The sequence below is a fragment of the Entelurus aequoreus genome, linkage group LG06 (genome assembly GCF_033978785.1).
Source record: "Entelurus aequoreus isolate RoL-2023_Sb linkage group LG06, RoL_Eaeq_v1.1, whole genome shotgun sequence".
Lineage (NCBI taxonomy): Eukaryota > Metazoa > Chordata > Actinopteri > Syngnathiformes > Syngnathidae > Entelurus > Entelurus aequoreus.
In genome coordinates, this window is record NC_084736.1 from 45,512,286 (window position 1) to 45,533,378 (window position 21,093).

At 39.3% G+C, this 21,093-nt stretch overlaps 2 protein-coding genes across 4 annotated transcripts in view; both read left to right on the forward strand.

Moving 5' to 3' along the window:
- The window catches only part of morc2 (MORC family CW-type zinc finger 2), a 33,272-nt gene extending 22,772 nt beyond the window's left edge, over window positions 1–10,500 (forward strand). Inside the window, exons 20-28 of one of the 2 annotated variants that reach the window (XM_062050789.1) lie at window positions 4,129–4,374; window positions 4,441–4,677; window positions 4,881–4,955; window positions 7,533–7,590; window positions 7,679–7,817; window positions 7,900–8,064; window positions 8,183–8,276; window positions 9,853–10,041; window positions 10,126–10,500. In XM_062050789.1, the coding sequence (XP_061906773.1) occupies window positions 4,129–4,374; window positions 4,441–4,677; window positions 4,881–4,955; window positions 7,533–7,590; window positions 7,679–7,817; window positions 7,900–8,064; window positions 8,183–8,276; window positions 9,853–10,041; window positions 10,126–10,194 (1,272 nt within the window). In that variant the 3' untranslated portion in view covers window positions 10,195–10,500. The remainder of the gene's footprint in view (window positions 1–4,128; window positions 4,375–4,440; window positions 4,678–4,880; window positions 4,956–7,532; window positions 7,591–7,678; window positions 7,818–7,899; window positions 8,065–8,182; window positions 8,277–9,852; window positions 10,042–10,125) is intronic. The other variant, XM_062050790.1, reaches the window with a different exon arrangement.
- Window positions 10,501–11,246: 746 nt separating this feature from the next.
- LOC133651567 (acyl-CoA dehydrogenase family member 11-like) overlaps window positions 11,247–21,093 on the forward strand; it is a 30,965-nt gene continuing 21,118 nt past the window's right edge. For both annotated transcript variants that reach the window (XM_062049543.1, XM_062049544.1), the window contains exons 1-3: window positions 11,247–11,353; window positions 15,858–16,142; window positions 20,425–20,648. In XM_062049543.1, coding sequence (XP_061905527.1) covers window positions 15,867–16,142; window positions 20,425–20,648 — 500 coding nt within the window. In that variant the 5' untranslated portion in view covers window positions 11,247–11,353; window positions 15,858–15,866. The remainder of the gene's footprint in view (window positions 11,354–15,857; window positions 16,143–20,424; window positions 20,649–21,093) is intronic.

The following is a 21,093-nucleotide window of genomic DNA, read 5'->3' on the forward strand; positions in this document are numbered from 1 at the left end:
TGGCCAAGAAATCATAAATTCTCCCAGGGTATGTAAACTTATGAGCACAACTGTATATGTGGAAATGTGTATATATATATGCGTATTAATATGTATGTATATATGTATGTGTATATATATATATATGTATGAGTATATATATATATATATATATATATATATATATATATATATATATATATATATATATGTCTATATATATATATATGTCTATATATATAAATATGTATGTGTATATATATATATATATTAGGGCTGCAACTAACAACTTATTTGATAGTCGATTATTACTTTGATTAATCGTTTAATAATCGGATAAAAGAGACAAACTACATTTCTATCCTTTCCAGTATTTTATTGAAAAAAACCCAGCATACTGGCACCATATTTATTTTGATTATTTTTTTCTCAGCTGTTTGTAAATGTTGCAGTTTATAAATAACGGTTTACATATATATATTAAAAAAAGTAGCCCTGCGCATGCGCATAGCATAGATCCAACGAATCGATGACTAAATTAATCGCCAGCTATTTTTATCGATTTTTATCAATTTAATCGATTAGTTGTTGCAGCCCTAATATATATACATGTATGTATGTATATATATATATGTATGTATATATATATGTATGTATATATATATATGTATGTATATATATGTATGTATATATGTATGTATATATATATATATATATGTATGTATATATATGTATGTATATATGTATGTATATATATATATATATGTATGTATATATATATATATATGTATGTATGTATATACAGTATGTATATGTATATATATATATATATGTATGTATATATATGTATGTATATATGTATGTATATATATATATATATGTATGTATATATATATATATGTATGTATGTATATACAGTATGTATATGTATGTATATATATATATGTATGTATGTATGTATATATATGTTTACATATATATATACAGTATGTATATATGTTTATATATGTATATATATATGCATATATATATATGTTTATATATATATAAATATACACACACACACACACACAGTCGTGGTCAAAAGTTTACATACAATTGTAAAGAACAATGTCATGGCTTTCTTAAGTTTCCAATAATTTCTACAACTCTTATATTTTTTGTGATAGAGTGATTGGAGCACATACTTTTTTGTCACAAAAAACATTCATGAACTTTGGTTCTTTTATGAATTTATTATGTGTCTACTGAAAATGTGACCAAATCTGCTGGGTCAAAAGTATACATACAGCAATGTTAATATTTGGTTACATGTCCCTTGGAAAGTTTCATTGCAATAAGGCGCTTTTGGTAGCCATCCACAAGCTTCTGGCAAGCTTCTGGTTGAATTTTTGACCACTCCTCTTGACACAATTGGTGCAGTTCAGCTAAATTTGTTGGTATTCTGACATGGACTTGTTTCTTCAGCATTGCCCACATCTTCTCAATGGGGTTTAAGTCAGGACTTTGGGAAGGCTATTCTAAAACCTTAATTCTAGCCTGATTTAGCCATTCGTTTACCACTTTTGACGTGTGTTTGGGGTCATTGTCCCGTTGGAACATCCAACTGCGCCAAAGACCCAACCTCCGGGCTGATGATTTTAGGTTGTCCTGAAGAATTTGGAGGTGCCCCTCCTTTTTCATTGTCCCATTTACTCTCTGTAAAGCACCAGTTCCATTGGCAGCAAAATCAGAGCATAATGCTACCCACCACCATGTTTGATGGTAGGAATTGGTGTTCCTGGTATTAAAGGCCTCACCTTTTCTCCTCCAAACATATTGCAGGGTATTGTGGCCAAACAGCTCAATTTGTGTTTCATCTGACCACAGAACTTTCCTCCAGAAGGTATTATCTTTGTCCATGTGATTAGCAGCAAACTTTAAACGACCCTTAAGGTGTCGCTTCTGGAGCAAGGGCTTCCTTATTGCATGGTAGCCTCTCAGTCCATGGCAATGCAAAACACGCTTGACAGTGGGCACTGACACCTGTGTTACAGCAGCTTCCAATTCATTCAAGACCTGCTTTTTGGTGGTTCTCGGTTGACTCTTGATCATCCTGACCAATTGTCTCTCAGCAGCAGGTGATAATGAGTTTGCATTTTCTTTCTAATAGTGGCAGTGACAAAACTGTGCGATGCACTTTATACTTACGAACAATTGTCTGCACAGTTGCTCTTGGGACCTTAAGTTGCTCTGAAATGGCTCCAAATGACTTACCGGTACTTGACTTTTTCAAGTCAGTGATTGGATTTTTCGGATCTGTGCTGAGTTCATTTGACTTTCCCATTGTCGCCTTTGTAACCGAGTATAATGACTGCATCACATGAGCCCTATTTAAATGGGCTCAGAGAAATCAACAGGTGTCGTCAATCATAATCACTCACATGAAGTTAAGAGGCCATGCCATGAAGCTAATTTGATTTGATTGTAACTTTTCTACTTCACCAAAATTGATAATGTATGTTGCTGTATGTATACTTTTGACCGAGCAGATTTGGTCACGGGCAAGTTTATAGTAACATTTAATATTTATGTATTCTGCTCATTTTAAGCATACGCGGCGGCACATACATTTTTAAAAACGCATTACGACTTCAGCTTCTTTTTTTTCTTTGCCACTGATTATTGCTCACTGTAGATTTCATGAGTCAACAAACATAATAAAACATCACTTACTGTACAAGGTCTGCTGTCATTAGGATGCCGATTGATAGAATCTTGTTATAGTCCACTTTTATCGGAAGAATGACTCATATTCCTCGCAAAGAAAAAGAGGGGTGGAACCAAGCGTCTATTCGTGTCGTTCTCGTCATTTATGGGTCCTAATTGGCTGTCGAAGTGTACCAACATGTTGGAATACCTCCTCACCCTTCTACTATTCAGGTGAGAATTATTATTTATGATCTACAATAAATTTCCACAAGCAAGAAGCAGCTTACCACTCGATGTCAATATAGGCACACAAGCTTGGGACCACGGCGCCGCTAAAAATAGTTTGTTTGAGTTAGCGCTTATAATAACAATATTACTAATACTTGGTTAATATTCAAGTCAGAAAATGTAAATCGAGTATTGTTGGCGTTTTTTGGATGGTTAATAATTGGGTTTTATGGGCGGAATAAAAAAAGACTTCCCATCACCTCCATTGTAAGTGGACTTTAATTTACGTTTATTTACGAGTTAGAATGCTTTTTTTTTTAACTACAGCCGTCATCATGTCTTTAAATAATGATTGTGAAAAGTGCAGTTCCCCTTAAACCCTTGTGTAAACTGAAGGTTAACTATACATACTTTATCTCAGAATCCAAAGGGTCCTGCTAATATGTAAGTCAGCAATAAGTTATTGGTTTTGTTTCGTTTTTTTACTTTCAACCCTTGAACTATTTTGGATTTTTTTTGTTGTGTTTTATGGCCTATATAGTAGGAAGATGCAAAATATGCAATACTTCTAAAGTACATTACAGAGTGGAATATTTGAGGTTGGGTAATAACAGCATTTAATAGGTCAATTCATGACAACATTCATTTTGATACATTAGACAAAAAATATTATTTTTACAGTGCATACTGAGCTACAATGACACCATCTGATGGTTAAGGGGCACAGTTATACCAAAATTATATTTGTTTTTTTAATCTGCAAGATTGAGACTCATTTGGTTTTCACAGAAACCGTCGAGTAATTTACCAGGATTACAGTCTGTTCAATAATCGCCGTTATATAACGGTAGGCAATGGGGCCGAAAGTGGTTTTAAGTGAAAATGTGTTTACTTTATGTCTATATCCAATTGTAACAATCAATCAATCAATGTTTATTTATATAGCCCTAAATCACAAGTGTCTCAAAGGGCACAACGTTGTAATCAAAAACTCAATGCAATATTTAAAAGAAACTTGTAGAAAAAAACCTCCCTGGGAAAATGTCAGTAATACAATAAAATAACAAACACATGTAATGCCTGTTTTGGGCCCTAGGATTGCACAAGGGCTAATATTTGAAACCTGTACTGGTATAACACAATGGAGGATGTCCTTGGGATACATTGTGGGTGTCTATAACGATGCATTTTTAGTTATTTGGTTGTGGTTTGCCCCTATTGTAACCTAAGGCAAGTCGATCTTCAGTGAGGGCTGTAACACGCCCCCGATCTCCGCCTCTGCCAGCTCACCTCAAGACAGCACAGAATACTCCACCACCTCGCGCCCCCTCTCAGCGACCCACGCGGACGCCTGCTCCTCCCCCTGCACCACCTAAGGTTGCTTTACCCAAGTCCAAAGCGGCTGCAAAGTCCCCTGCAGCAAAGCCCACTGCCAAATTGCCTGCCAAAACACCCCCACCTAGCCGCAGTTCGCGGGTAAGATACACATCATAGCTGCATTGTAACACTAGAAATGTACCCTAACATCTGTTTCCTATTTAGTCTCTTGCTAAACCATCGGTAAAACCACCAGCAGCTGGACAACGCAAGAGAGTAATTGAGCAGGAAGACAGTGAGGAGGAAGATGAAGAGGAGGAAGAAGAGGAGAATGAAGACGAAACAGAGGAGAGTGAAGAGGATGAACCCCAGACAAAGAGGTCAAAGATGGCGGCTGCAGCTGATAACAGGGGGAAAGTGGTGGATAAGGCCCCAATTGCCAAACGTGGCAAGATAGACGAGGTAAAAGTTTAACATGTTGACATTTATCTGCATTAATTATTCCACACTTTTTAAATGAGGCTGTGTGCTGCTTGTTGCTTAAACTCCCTCAGCATCCCTGCATTATTGATTCCCATGGAGAGAGTTTGTATAGAGAGCACTTTTGGACTAGTTTATTTACTGGTTAAGTCTCAATCGAAGCCCCTCTGCTGTTGGCCACACAGGTTAACAAACAGTCCCAGTCTGGAAAGAAAGCGATTGCTGCTCCTATGCGGCAGACCCCTATTGTTGAACCTGAGGTAGCACTACCCCTCCCTCAATGTGCTTTCTTCCTCTCCAGATGGCTTGCATCACTCTTTCCAAGTTCTAACGATCAAGACAACCTAACATGGAGCGTTTTCTCTGTACTTTTTCTTACTTACCATATTTTTCGGACAATAGGGCGAACCTGATTATTAGGCGCACTGCCGATAAGCGGGTCTATTCAGGTCTGATCTCATAAACAAAGGTGCCGTAATAAGGCGCATTTTTTCTAAATTTAAAACACTTCCTTGTGGTCTACGTACATAACATGTAATGGTGGTTCTTTGGTCAAAATGTTGCATAGATTATGTTTTACAGAACATCTTCAAGTCACTTTCTGACCTTCGCTTCAGGAATGCGCCATTTTGTGGGCGGTCTCATTTACGTGGCTCCACTTCGACAGCGTCTTCTCCTCGTCATCTTCGTTGTACCTGTGTAGCATGCAAGGACGGGAGTCGGAGAAGTGTCAAAGGATTGAGCTAACTGTTTTAATGACATTCAGACTTCACTTAAATCAATAACGGAGCAGCATCTTCTCATGCGTGGCTCACTACTGCAATAACAACGCCAGAAATGTGTCCCGTGAAAAACCATCCAAACCGGAACTCTCTAATACCTAAAGTTCCGTTGGTGAATTATGTAAACCCACTACACCAGTAGTTTTTAGCAGTTCCATAGTGATGTATAAGTTAGAACTTTTTGCTACTTTATATTCGAAATGGCAACAGCAAAGGATGAATGCCCAATAACAAGAAGATAGAGAAATAAAAGAGGCTTATCGACTAAATATTGCCACATGTAAGGACTTTTGTTAAATATTGCAACGTGTAAGGACGGGAGTCAAAAGATGGAGCTAATGGTTTTAATGACATTCAGACTTTTTCTAATCAGCAATCCAGCAGTATCTATACATCTGTGGGCTAATTGTGTAAATAATACCCACTACAACATAACAAAAATAAGAGCCAAACAAAATTTGTCGATTGCTCGCCTCATCCGCAGGTCCTCGCTGTTCCTCTTGCCAACACGCCGCTCTGAGTTGCAGGACAGGGATGGCGAAACAAGCTTGCTAGTTAGCATGAGCTAGCTAGCTTACTTGTTGTCGCCTTCGTTCGCTGTCCGAGCTACGACATTAAGCGAGAAGGTATATTTTTGATATGACTGTAGTAAACAGAGGTCACAACGCCGTAAGTATATTACCCGAGGGGGCATGGCTACAGGATAGAGTTGCCAAAAGGTAAACATTTTCAGAGTTCAGTGTGTCTTATTTATTTAAGTTATTTAAAAAATATTTACTGTATTTTCCGGACTAAAAGACGCACTTAAAATCCTTCTTTTTTTTCCCTCAAAACTCGACAGTGCGCCTTGTAGCTTGGTGCGCCTAATTTATGGAATAATTCTGGTTTTGCTTACCGACCTCGAAGCAATTTTATTTGGTACATGGTGTAATGATAAGTGCGTCCAGTAGACGGAAGTCAAACATAAGAGATACGTATAGACTGCATTATGATGTCAATATGACTCAAGTAAAAAACAACAACATTTTATATGTTACAAAATGTTTTAGTACGACTTTGGTAAGCTATGAAGCCGCACCGCTTGATGTGCTTTAACATACGAGTATTATTATGGTGTGTGTATAAGGTAAGACATATCTGTCGTTTTGTTGCGCAATATTATGCAAAAGCAACTTTTTTTACCTTCTGGTACCTGCTGATCTGTATTTGTGATCTGCATGAATCCTGAAAAATTGCGCGCATCCACCTTTGTAGTCCGTGTCGACACCGTTGTCGATAAGCTTCTTCATTTTTTCTATCTTTTTGTTATGGGACATTCATCCTCCGCTGTTGCCATTTCTAATATAAAGTAGTGTAAAGTTCTTACTTATATCTGTCAGTAAACTCGCCATGAAAGCACTAAATTATACCGATGTAGTGAGTTTACATTATTCACCCAAGGAACTTTAGTTATTAGAGAGTTCCGGTCAGACGGTTTTTCACGGGACACGGTGTTGTTGTTTGCGGATGAGGAGATGCTGCTCCGTTATTGATTAAAGTAAAGTCTGAATGTCATTAAAACAGTTAGCTCAATTTTTGACACTTCTTCCACTCCCGTCCTTGCACGCTACACCGGTACAACAAAGATGACGGGGAGAAGACGCTGCCGAAGGTGAGCCAAAAAAATAAGACCGCCCACTAAACAACGCATCCGGAAACGACTGTCAGACAGCGGCTTGAAGATGATCTGTAAAACATAATCCATTCAACATTTTGACAAAAGAACCACCATTACATGTTATGTAGACCACAAGGAAGTGTTTTCAATTTTCGAAGAAAAGAAAAAAATATGATTCCTTTAATGCGCCCTATAATCCGGTGCGCCTTATATATGAAAACAGATCAAAAATAGACAATTAATGGGCTGTGCGCTTTATAATATGGTGCGCTTTAGGGTCCTAGGGTGATATCGTTCCATCCCTTCTACCTCACTCGCTTCCACTAACAGAACTCACTTTACTTACTGTCTGTCAGTGTCTTACTGTGGTGCTGGTAATAACATGTTTATCTGTGCAGGCACCCGAGAAGGCACAGCAGCAGGAGCCAGAGAGCGACATTAAGAATGCTCAGAAAGGTACCAGCTGACCTGAACCATCCTTTAATGCAAAGGCCTGGGTCAAAAAGAATTGTCCTTTTTTACATTTTATTTTTTTAAATTTAAGATAAGGGGCTGCTAGTTGAAGTCCGTGTCAACAAGCAGTGGTTTACCGGAAAAGTCATGGCTGTGGAGACCAACAAACAGCGCATTCGCTGGAAAGTCAAGTTTGACTATGTCCCTCGAGCCACCCCTAAAGATAGATGGTGAGAACGTTTTTGTCCATTTTCCGTATTTACTGGACGGTGTTAGTATTCCAGAAAACTAATTGTGTGTGCATTTGTGAAGGGTGTTTAAGGACAGTGACGAGGTCCGACTGATGCGTCCGGCATCCCCCATCTCTCAGATGCCTGACACCCAACAGGGTGAGAAAGCATCTGCAGCCATGGAGCCAGATACAACACAACCTGGAACCAGTCGAGAGGTGACTGAGAGCCTGGTCACTATGTTGAGGTGAGAGGATAAAAGACAAGTTTCCTCCCAGTGTTTTAGTTTGCTGTTATTCCTAAACTTTAAACGTGCTCACATTTGGACCTAATCTTTGATAACGAGCGTGTTGCTCTTCTTTCAGGACGATGTTGCGCTACTTCTTCCCTCCTGCTTTTCGGATTTCAAAGGATGATGTTAACGGCATGACTGCAGAGGATTTGGTAGCCTTTCCTCTGGTGAGAGACATATACATTATTTATATACAGTAGGGATGTAACAATATGAAAATGTCATATCATGGTTATTATCACAGTTTTGGAAGTGCTTAAAAATGTACAAGACACAAACTAAAATGTAAAAAAATTAAATAGACACTAAATATACTTTCTTGTCAGAATAAACAATAGATATTGTTCTATTTCTTATAATATTTTTATTTGAGTGTTTAAATATATATTTATTCATCTGTTTTAATTTGTAAAGGTTTTAGTGATTTGTAATGATAAAGGCAAAACAAGTCTTGCACGCCCGGTTTATGTGACGGCACACGGGTTCACTTCCTGTTGTAGATACCTATGTCATATTCGTTTGAATATAGATATATTACTCTGTTCTAAGAGAGCAAAGCCTGTACAGGATGTCCAATGTGCCCAATTGGATATTTTAGTTCCTCAGGCAGTAATGTGTTTATATAAGTTTAGATTGGGGCATGTTGTTCGCACTAGCTTGCTTCTCCATTAAATGAGCATTATTACTTGACTGTGAGTTAATCAAAGTACGGTTATCAATCACGATTTTGCGATCATTTTAATTTAAAACTAATAATAACCGTCGGGAGTTTTACTGTAGTTTATCAATAATACCGTTTATCAATACATCCCTAATATACACATTAATTAGAGAGCCTTAATACAGGCTTTCTTGTTATTTGATTTGCCAAAACTGTTTAACATTTTATTTCTGATACCGATATCAACTGATATTTTGCAGCCCATGTTGTGTAATGAATGAAAATGTTTTTTGTTTTTTTACTGTTGCTATGGACGCACTTCACAAAAAAACACTTTACTTTGTGCCAAAGAAGACAAATACTAAAATGTAAGGTATCAGGTGCCATCATTTCAACATTATTCTTTCAAATGGTCATTACAAAAATGTTGCCCAATAGTCAACTAAAATAACATGCTCTCCTACATCAACAATAAACAAATTAAATAGGGCAATGCAACTATTCTTTGGAAAGCCTCATACTTCTATAACATTCATATGAGAACAAGTAAAGTGCAAAGTATGAATCTGGAGGACGCTGCAATATAGTATACAACCATATGAATTTTAGACCATATCACCCATGCCTAATGTACAGTAATAGACTCTCACACAGTTTGTAAACACAACCACTAACCTGTGAAAATACTGCAACTTGTTCAATGATGATGATCGGCTGTGCATTATAGTACAGTACTTTATTTCAAGGTCATTAAACCATTTTAATGCTTGGAAATGCTTAATTCAGACTAAAAATGTGTAAAATATGCTTAAATATGAATATTTATTTATTAATAATAGGCTCTTGTCAAACACAAAACAGCATGTAACTGATATGATTTTTTTTAATTTTTTTTTTAAATACATTTTGTAAAACTGATACATTTGACACGCAATGGACGACTGTATTGCTGGTTGCTAATTATTTTCATGTAGTGTGATTCACTGATTTTAGATTAGCAGTATTGAATAAAAATGTCTTTAAACACTTACATTGTATTTTCCTGCGCTAATACATACGTTGGATTCTCTTGTCTACTTTAGAAAGAGTACTTCCACCAGTATGAAACAGGTCTGCAGTCATTGTGCAACTCGTATCAGAGCAGAGCGGACGCGAAGGCTAAAGCTGTGGAAGAGAAAAGCAACAGTGCGGAGACAAAACTCAAGGAGGCAGATGAGAAACTACAGAAACTGCGAACCAACATTGTAGCTCTCCTGCAGAAAGTTCAAGAGGTTTGACTGCTTTGTCTTAAAAATACCCCAAAAAAATCAACGAAGTGATCTACATAAAATAATCATTGCTATTCCCCCACTCAGGATATCGACATCAACACAGATGATGAGCTTGATGCGTACATCGAGGACCTTCTTACCAAAGGCGATTGAGGCGAAGCCTACATTGAAAGAACGTCCACATAAAGACTTTTTTTTTATTGCAGCCATGACACTAACAGCTCCCCAGGCACTCCTTGTTAAGCGTCATGTCAATAGTCTTGGTTATTTTCATTGTTAAACATTATTCCTGTTAAACAGATTTTTTTTAAAATTTCATTTACCGTAGCTGTAAGCATGCACACTCTGCAACAGTGTTTTGTTTATTTTGGTTTTTGATTTTATCATTGTTAGCAACCCTCTGGCCTGTGTATTTTGTTTTAGCTTTTTAATAAACCTGCTTCTATTGTTTAATGGTAATCTGTTTCAGACACTATTTTACTTTAACTTTTGTAGGTTTACTATGGTTTAGGGTGTCCATCTAGTTGACAGATGTAGTTGACACGAAACTACAGCAAGCATTTGAAGAGTTTGGGTTGATTGGCCCCAATATCTGTACTGCTGCCTTTCTGTCATGGCTAACTACTATTTTTATACACTTCAGTGTTGCATATAATATGCCTCATCCTGGTCAGCCTGACAAGCTAACTGAGTATATATATATATGACACTAAGAAGTTCCTACTGGGTTTTATCAGTACACATGTCCAGTAATTCCTGTGCTGTGCTTCTTTCTGAAAGAAAATATCTGTTTAATGCGTAAGTAAGAATGTTACTGTTGATTGAGACTTTTATTAGTAGGTTGCACTATTCATTAACTGTTACAGTGTTTTATTAAACATTGCATGCTTCAGCCATGTTTAAGAATCAGAAGAAAGGATTCTGTATTTTTGACAAATCTTGAATTAAACAAAACGAGTTTACCCTCGATGTGTATTTTTATGCAAAAATCAACACAGCTAAAATTCTAATACAATTTTTACAGTACGTCTTGAAAAACTGGATTCATAAAACTAATTCAACTGTCACCTAGTTTGTTTTAAGAGCCAATTAGTCGGACCACTCTCCTACCCAAAGTGAAAGACCCAAACAGCCTCAAGGATGTCCATAACTGGAGACCCATAACAATCAGCTCTGTACTAACCCGCCTGTTGTCCGGAATACTGAATGATTTAGCCGTTGTATTTTGTTTCCGCCATATGGCGGAAGTAGTTTTATTTTGAAAGTGAAGGTTCGGCGAACGTAAACAACCTGCTTTCGCACTGTCTAAAAGGTATGTAGGCCTTTTACAATACTGTACTGCACTTTTTACGTGACTGACAATTTAGTGTTGAACGTAAGTTGACTAAATGTAAGGAATAGTAGTCCTTTACAAATAAACCTCTTTATTGCAATGCTAACTGCTAGCCAAGTGTTCGTGAAATTATGCTAACTATACAAAGAATAAGCTATACGTATAGTTGTAATACAAACACGGCAATAATAAGCACTCTTATAATGAAGTATATCACTTTTCCGCCGAGCTGTTCCCATTTACAGTTGCTGCACCGAGAATGACAGCAAACGAACTCGATCGGACCCAATTTTGAGATCAACTGAGTTTCTGAACTGTGAAAGTAGCCCCCTTTTTTTTCTAAGATTGAAATTAGTTCTTTTAAATTAGTTTCTTACCGGTTTTATAATTGAAATCATAATTATTTACCAGTATGATAAACAACTTATCTTTCATAATATTTAAATTTAACCACCATTATTGTTCCTTTGCTGATTGGCAGGGGAAATCACATGATTCTACTGCCTTTTGATTGATTGATTGAGACTTTTATTAGTAGGTTGCACAGTGAAGTACATATTCCGTACAATTGACCACTACACCCGAATAAGTTTTTCAACTTGTTTAAGTCGGGGTCCACTTAAATTGATTCATGATACAGATATATACTATCATCATAATACAGTCATCACACAAGATAATCACATTGAATTATTTACATTATTTACAATCAGGGGTGTGGGGGGGGGGGGTAGGATATGGACATCAAGTAGTGGAGAGAGAGAGAGAGAGAGAGAGAGAGAGAGAGAGAGATCAGAAGGCATAAGAAAAAGTATCTGCATTTGATTGTTTACATTTGATTATTAGCAATCCGGGGAGGGTGTTAGTTTAGGGTTGTAGCTGCCTGGAGGTGAACTTTTATTGCGGTTTTGAAGGAGGATAGAGATGCCCTTTCTTTTATACCTGTTGGGAGCGCATTCCACATTGATGTGGCATAGAAAGAGAATGAGTTAAGACCTTTGTTAGTTCGGAATCTGGGTTTAACGTGGTTAGTGGAGCTCCCCCTGGTGTTGTGGTTATGGCGGTCATTTACGTTAAGGAAGTAGTTTGACACGTACTTCGGTATCAGGGAGGTGTAGCGGATTTTATAGACTAGGCTCAGTGCAAGTTGTTTAACTATGTCCTACATCTTGAGCCAGCCCACTTTAGAGAAGTGGGTAGGAGTGAGGTGGGATCTGAGGTGGAGGTCTAGAAGTAACCTGACTAGCTTGTTCTGAGATGTTTGGAGTTTAGATTTCAGGGTTTTGGAGGTGCTGGGGTACCAGGAGGTGCATGCGTAATCGAAAAAGGGTTGAACGAGAGTTCCCGCCAGAATCCTCAAGGTGCTTTTGTTGACCAGAGAGGAAATTCTGTAGAGAAATCTCGCTCGTTGGTTAACCTTTTTGATTACCTTGGTTGCCATTTTATCACAGGAAAGGTTAGCCTCTAGAATGGAACCTAGGTAGGTGACCTCATCTTTCCTGGTGATAACAATGTCACCTACTTTTATGGTGAAGTTATTGACTTTCTTAAGGTTGATGTGGGACCCAAACAGGATGGATTCTGTTTTACCCAAGTGTATGGGTAGCTTGTTGTCAGCGAGCCAGGTGCAAGTTCTACAGAGCTCAGCACTGAGGATTTTCTCCACCTGTGACTTGTCTTTGCCGGATACCAGCAGGGCAGAGTCATCCGCAAACAAAAACAATTCACAGTCGCATGCCGATGACATGTCGTTTATGTATATTAGAAACAGTAAAGGTCCCAATATGCCTTGGGGGACTCCACAGCTCACCGAGAGGGGGGGGGGGGGACACGGTCCCGTTCACCTCTACCACCTGCTCCGTCCCCTCCAAGTAAGATTGCATCCAGCTCCATGAGGTTTTGTTAAATCTGATTGCTCTGAGCTTATCCAACAGTATAGCGTGGTTAACGGTGTCAAAGGCCTTCTAAAGGTCCAGCATGACCATGCCGCAGTATTTGCCCGTGTCCACCTCATGTTTGATGTGGTCGGTCAGATAGAGAAGGCATGTGTCAGTGGAGTGGTTAGTTCTGAAGCCGGATTGGAATTTGTACATGAGTTTATTAGTGGCAAGGTAACTATCGACCTGTTCATAAACTATTTTCTCCATTACTTTCGAAATGGAACTGAGAATAGAAACAGGTCAGTAGTTGCCAGGTTCCAATTTGCTTCCTTTTTTAAAGAGGGGAGTTACTCTTGCTATCTTAAAATCTTTTGGTACTTGGCCTTGTGTAATTGATAGGTTTATTATGTGCGTGATGATCGGGGCAATGATGGAGGCAGAGTCCCTGAGGAATCTGGAGGGAATATTATCAAGGCCGGTGGCCTTGTTAGGGTGGAGCGCGCTCAATTTTTTAAACACCTCATCAGCTGTGACCATTTCTAATTTAAAATCATCGTTGGATACTCCTAGCTTTCTGTATAAGGCTTTAATGTGTTCTACACCAACGCGACCAGAGTGGTGGGACAGCTTGTTGACAAGAGTTGCGGCTATGCTGGTGAAAAAGATGTTAAGTCTGCTAGCTACCTCCATTTTGTCTGTAATGAGGGAGTCACCCTCCTTGATGCTGATGTTGGTGAGTCTTGTTTTAAGTTTCTGGCTGCAACCAGGAAGCTGGTTGTTGAGAATTTTCCAGAGCTCACGTGGCTTATTTGTGTTTTCCTCTATTTTGTCGTTAATGTAATTTAGGATATGGACAGCAAGTAGTGGACATAGAGAGAGAGAGAGAGAGAGAGAGAGAGAGAGAGAGAGAGAGAGAGAGAGAGAGAGAGAGAGAGAGAGAGAGAGAGAGAGAGAGAGATCAGAAGGCATAAGAAAAAGTATCTGCATTTGATTGTTTGCATTTGATTATTAGCATTTGATTATTAGCAATCCGGGGAGGGTGTTAGTTAAGGGTTGTAGCTGCCTGGAGGTGAACTTTTATTGCGGTTTTGAAGGAGGATAGAGATGCCCTTTCTTTTATACCTGTTGGGAGCGCATTCCACGGGACGGCGCTACACGGGCGATAGGGGGGCAATAGCCCTGTCAAGAATCTGTTTAGCTCCAAATACCAACATGTTTAAAAAAAGCTGGCAAAAAAGACAGAGAAAGTTGAGGAATGCTCATCAAACACTTATTTGGAACATCCCACAGGTGAATAGGCTAATTGAGAACAGGTGGGTTCCATGATTGGGTATAAAAGCAGCTTCCATGAAATGCTCAGTCATTCATAAACAAGGATGGGGTGAATGTCACCACTTTGTGAACAAATGCAGAGCAAATTGTCGAACAGTTTAAGAACATTTCTCAACGAGGTATTGCAAGGAATTTAGGGATTTCACCATCTACGGTCCGTGATATCATCAAAAGGTTCAGAGAATCTGGAGAAATCACTGCACGTAAGCAATGATCCCTTAGGCGGTACTGCATCAAAAAGCGACATCAGTGTGTAAAGGATATCACAACATGGGCTCAGGAACACTTCAGAAAACCACTGTCAGGTTGTCGCCACATCTGTAAGTGCAAGTTAAAACTCTACTACGCAAAGCGAAAGCCATTTATCAACAACACCCAGAAACGCTGCCAAGTTGGAAAAGTGTTCTGTGGTCGGACGAGTCTACATTTGTAATTGTTTTTGGAAACTGTGGACATCGTGTCCTCCGGAACAAAGAGGAAAACAACCATCCGGATTGTTCTTGACACAAAAAATCAGCATCTGTGATGGTATGGGGGTGTATTAGTACCCAAGGCATGGGTAACTTACACATCTGTGAAGGCACCATTAATGCTGAAAGGTACATACATGTTTTGGAGCAACATATGTTGCCATCCAAGCAACGTTATCATGGACTCCCCTGCTTATTTCAGCAAGACAATCCATAGTAAAAGAGTGTGGGTACTAGACTGGCCTGCCTGTAGTCCAGACCCGTCTCCCATTGAAAATGTGTGGCTTCAATATGAAGCCACAACTGAGACCGCCGACTGTTGAACCACTTAAGCTGTACATCAAGCAAGAATGGGAAATAATTCCACCTGAAAAGCTTCAAAAATTGGTCTCCTCAGTTCCCAAACGAGAGTTGTTAAAAGGAAAGGCCATGTAACACAGTGTTAAAATGCCACTGTGCCAACTTTTTTGCAATGTGTTGCTGCCATTAAATTCCAAGTTAATGATTATTTGCAAAAAAAAAAAAAAGTTTCTCAGTTCGAACATTAAATATCTTGTCTTTGCAGTCTATTTAATTGAATATAAGTTGAAAAGGTTTTGCACATCATTGTATTTAGTTTTTATTTACGAATTACACAACGTGCCAACTTCTCTGGTTTTGGGTTTTGTAATTGAAAAAATGACTCAAGACATGAAAATTGAGTAATTTCTGAGCCCCTCCCCCGAGTTCCTTACCCTACTGTTAACATTCTATTATGAAGTTCTGAATATAGTAGTTATTATTTTTGTCTCCCTTGTTCAGACTGTGGCCATGTCAGCCGCACTGCGTTGCCTGTTGGGAGGCTGCAGTAGCTGGAGGCTGTTGTGCGGTGTCACCCAACATCCTCTCCACATCAGATGCGTCGGCGGTGCAGCTGAAGTGGGCACAAGACCGTCTAAGGAAGAGCAGCTCGGGGAAACAGAGGGATCCTTGCCCTTTTCTGCAGCCCGGCTCGGACCTTTCTTTCAGGACAGACCTGTCCTCAAGAACCCTTTTTTGGAGGATGCCTTGCTCAGGGGGTACTTAAGGAGACACCTTCCTCAGGAGGTGAGCACGATAAGGGCAAACTACAACAGTATCGAAAGTGTGTCCAAAATGTTTGCCTTCAAGGGCCAAAGTGAAAATATGCCAATGAGCTTGGGGCCAAACAGAGTGAAACACAAACTGCCTAAACATAAATAATAAAGTTCCTATAATTAGGGCCAATAACGATGATCGATGACAACTAGTTAGCCCTGCAGACATGCCACCAATAATTGTGTGAGCCTTAGGGTTGTCAACTTTTTTACTTCCGATACGATACCTATATTGATTCGATATGATATCAGCAGGAATTATACATACATTTACTATTTTGTAGAGTGGAATTTTAGAAAACGTTTGATCAAGCGAAATTAGTCAAACACAACAATAGTAGTTATGAAAAAAAAACACTAATCCAGTGATTCTCAAACTGTGGTACGTGAGCTCCATCTAGTGGTAAGCCAAAGAAGTCTGTAAATACGTACTGTATATGGAGTATCATTGTTGACATTGTTTGTCGATTGTGTGTAATATTACAGTGGTCAAAAATATTAAATAGACACGTTGAATAAAACCTCTGCCTTGTTTTTAATGAAGACTTTGGTCTACTACGCTATTACTACTTATGTTGGTCAGTATGGTTGCGGGGGTGTTGGAGCCTATCCCAGCTGCACTGCGGAAGGCGGGGTAGACCCAGGAACAAGCGGTAGAAAATTGATGGATGAATGGCATTATGGTGGTACTTGGAGAGCCAAGTGTTTTCTGATGTGGTACTTTATGAAAAAAGTTGGGGAACCACTGCACTAATCTATTTATTATTAACCGTCTGGAATGGACATATGCTGTCTTTAGGTTGAAGTGAAGTATTTTTTTTTTTTTTTTTGTGGCACCTAGAGAACACAATAATTTATTAAACTCATGATGCAGTAAGATGAATGGTGCGGACACATTTGTTACTGGATACTTTGTAATACGCTTCTGTGTTAAAGGCTTCAATATGTTAGTATAATGCAAATATAATTATTTGATACTTGTTTGATATTGACAATTATGGTGTTTTAGACTATAATATTACTCAATTAAGGACACAAATGTCTCGCTTGCGCGCTATTGTGCACTTAGCTGTTGTGTAGCTGCAAGTTTCTAGTATTCCACAGCCTACCATGTTTACCATTTCTAAATTACTTCACTAAAATACAAGAAGAGACCAATTGTGGGTTCCTATTGAAGGACATTTAGATGTTAACTGGCTTTCCAGCTTTTCACAGGTAAATGTGTTGCAGGGCTACTTGTATCAGGGCTAAAATTAGAAAGTTTGGATGCAAGGCAATATAATCTGATAAAAAAAATGTTTTATTGATCTCAGACTGATATCCGATATCAATATTGTTTTGGGACACCCCTCATGAGCTTAAAAGAAGGCCAGTACGAATATGTATTAGATTTGCGAAGCCGCCCTTTGGTGGGCCAAACCAAACAACTAGACAGGCTAAGTTTTTTTTGTTTTTTGTGTAACATTGAGATTAAAAAACAATTTTTCAAGGGAGTCCTGGCCAAGAGGCAGCAAAGTTACACATAAAAATTACATTCACATTACACATTCTAATGACAGGATGGACATCAAATAAAACAGTTACAGATAACTGAGGCTCCTTCAAATGCTCTCAGTTTAGATTTAAAGGCCTACTGAAACCCACTACTACCGACCACGCAGTCTGATAGTTTATATATCAATGATGAAATCTTAACATTGCAACACATGCCAATACGGCCGGGTTAACTTATAAAGTGCAATTTTAAATTTCCAGCTAAACTTCCGGTTGAAAAGGTCTTTGGATGATGACGTATGCGCGCGACGTAACCAGTGAAACAGAAGTATCGGTACCCCATTGAATACAATACAAAATAGCTCTGTTTTCATCTCATAATTCCACAGTATTCTGGACATCTGTGTTGGTGCATCTTTTGCAATTTGTTTAATGAACAATGAAGACTGCAAAGAAGAAAGTTGTAGGTGGGATCGGTGTATTAGAACTACAGCAACACAACCAGGAAGACTTTGACTCGGATAGCAGATGCGCTAGCCGACGCTAGCCACCGACCGCACGGATGATCGTGGTGAAGTCCTTAATCCTTCCGTGGATCGCTGGAACGCAGGTGAGCACGGGTGTTGATGAGCAGATGAGGGCTGGCTGGCGTAGGTGGAGCGCTAATGTTTTTATCATAGCTTTGTGAGGTCCCGTTACTAAGTTAGCTTCAATGGCGTCATTAGCAACAGCATTGTTAACCTTCGCCAGGCTGGAAAGCATTAACTGTGTATTTACATGTCCATGGTTTAATAATATTGTTGATCTTCTGTCTATCCTTCCAGTCAGGGAATTATTTATTTTGTTTAGGGACGGCGTGGCGAAGTTGATAGAGTGGCTGTGCCAGCAATCGGAGTGTTGCTGGTTACTGGGGTTCAATCCCCACCTTCTACCTTCCTAGTCACGTCCGTTGTGTCCTTGGGCAAGACACTTCACCCTTTGCCTCTGATGGCTGCTGGTTAGCGCCTTGCATGGCAGCTCCCGCCATCAGTGTGTGAATGTGTGTGTGAATGGGTGAATGTGGAAATACTGTCAAAGCGCTTTGAGTACCTTGAAGGTAGAAAAGCGCTATACAAGTATAACCCATTTAGTTTATATATGCAGTTAAGCACGACGCTATCACAGACGCGCTAGCCGCCGAACTCACCTTAATTTCCTCCGTCTCCGGGCCGCCGACCACATCTGTGATCGGGTGAAGTCCTTCGTCGCACCGTCGATCGCTGGAACGCAGGTGAGCACGGGTGTTGATGAGCAGATGAGGGCTGGCTGGCGTAAGTGGAGAGCTAATGTTTTTAGCATAGCTCTGTGAGGTCCGGTTGCTAAGTTAGCTTCAATGGCGTCGTTAGCAACAGCATTGTTAACCTTCGCCAGCCTGGAAAGCATTAACCGTGTAGTTACCTGTCCATGGTTTAATAGTATTGTTGATTTTCTATCTATCCTTCCAGTCAGGGGTTTATTTCTTTTGTTTCTATATGCAGTTAAGCATGATGCTATCCCGTTAGCTCGTAGCTAAAGTGCTTCACCGATGTATTGTCGTGGAGATAAAAGTCACTGTGAATGTCCATATCGCGTTCTCGACTCTCATTTTCAAGAGGATATAGTATCCGAAGTGGTTTAAAATACAAATCCGTGATCCACAATAGAAAAAGGAGGGAGTGTGGAATCCAATGAGCCAGCTTGTACCTAAGTTACGGTCAGAGCGAAAAAAGATGTCTTGCACTGCATTCTAGTCCGTCACTCTAACGTTCCTCATCCACAAATCTTTCATCCTGGCTCAAATTAATGGGGTAATCGTCGCTTTCTCGGTCCGAATCGCTCTAGCTGCATTGTAAACAATAGGAAAATATGAGGAGGCGAACAACTGACTACGTCACGCTACTTCCGGTAGGGGCAAGGCTTTTTTTTATCAGAGACCAAAAGTTGCGAACTTTATCGTCGTTGTTCTAAATCCTTTCAGCAAAAATATGGCAATATCGCGAAATGATCAAGTATGACACATAGAATGGATCTGCTATCCCCGTTTAAATAAAAAAATGTCATTTCAGTAGGCCTTTAAAAGCATTTAAGGATAAAAATAATTCAGTCAGCTTCCCCCCAGTCAGCCTTGGCCCCTGTACTCCACTTTGGGCACCCCTAATATAGACAATTCAATACAGATTACAGAATGTCACATTAAACTTTTTTTATTAAAGTATATGTATCTAGTCTAACATATTAGCAGATTTTCCATATTTTCATGGATAAATGTCTGCCATTTAGATATTATTTTAACTTTCTTAGCTGGTGATAGACTCATTCTGCTTCAGTATGGTGCAGACTAGCAGTGATACCTTCAAAATGCTTCACTAAGTTGACGACACACTGTCATGTTTTCAATGATTTGTTTCTTTAATTCAATGAATATCGTCCACTTCTTCTTCTCGGCACTGTTTTTCACACTGACTTTCTTGTTTCCGGTGGTTGGAAAACAAAATGATGTCCATCTCTAGCTATAAGGTAATGCTTGTGAGTAAGACGAGATGTTTTGCTTAGATCTTATGGTTTTTTTTTTGCTACTCCAACTAATGGCGGGGATGCTTGTAACTCACATTTTTACTTGTAACTAAAAGCATAACAATTAGCTGAGAGACAGCTCTTAAGTTGAGGTACCGCTGTACAAACCTATTTTCTATGATTGTGATGCAAAATAATTAATTGTTGTTGTGCTCGTATGTTCACAGGCAGTCTTCTCAGACTTGCGTGCCTTTGGCGAGCGCGTGGCCACTGAGGTGGACGGTTGGGGCCGAGAGTGTGAGGTCACTCCGCCACGCCTGGAGCATTTTGACCCTTGGGGCCGCAGAGTGGACCACATCTTGACCTCTCCGGCATGGAAACGCATGAAAGAGCTGTCGGCGTCTGAGGGAATGGTCGCCATCGCCTATGAGAGATCGTTTGGAGAGTGGAGGTCAGAAGTGACCTTTTTTTTTGTTTTACCTGGTGTTGTAACTCATATAAAGAGTTCAGACGCAAGAACAGATACATCCACTTTCCTAGTTTTTTTAAATTAATGTCATCCTGCTGATGTGGGCTGCAATTGAAATGTTTCTTACAACCAAAATGAAAGTTCCATTTTGAAAAATGCTAATTCAGAATCAGAATCAGAATCAGAATAGTTTTATTGCCATTGTTTGAGAACGGGTTCACAAACTAGGAATTTTTCTTGGTGCAAACGTGCGACATAAAACACATATAACACATATTTGGTATAAAAAGAGCTGTGACTGAGCTATCAGATAGACTTACAAGGGATTCAATGAATTCAAGGAGCTGCTGTTAGGAGTTCTTGTTCATTTGCCTGATGGCCGAGGGGAAAAAACTGTTCAGGTGGCGGGAGGTGTGGGTCTGGATGG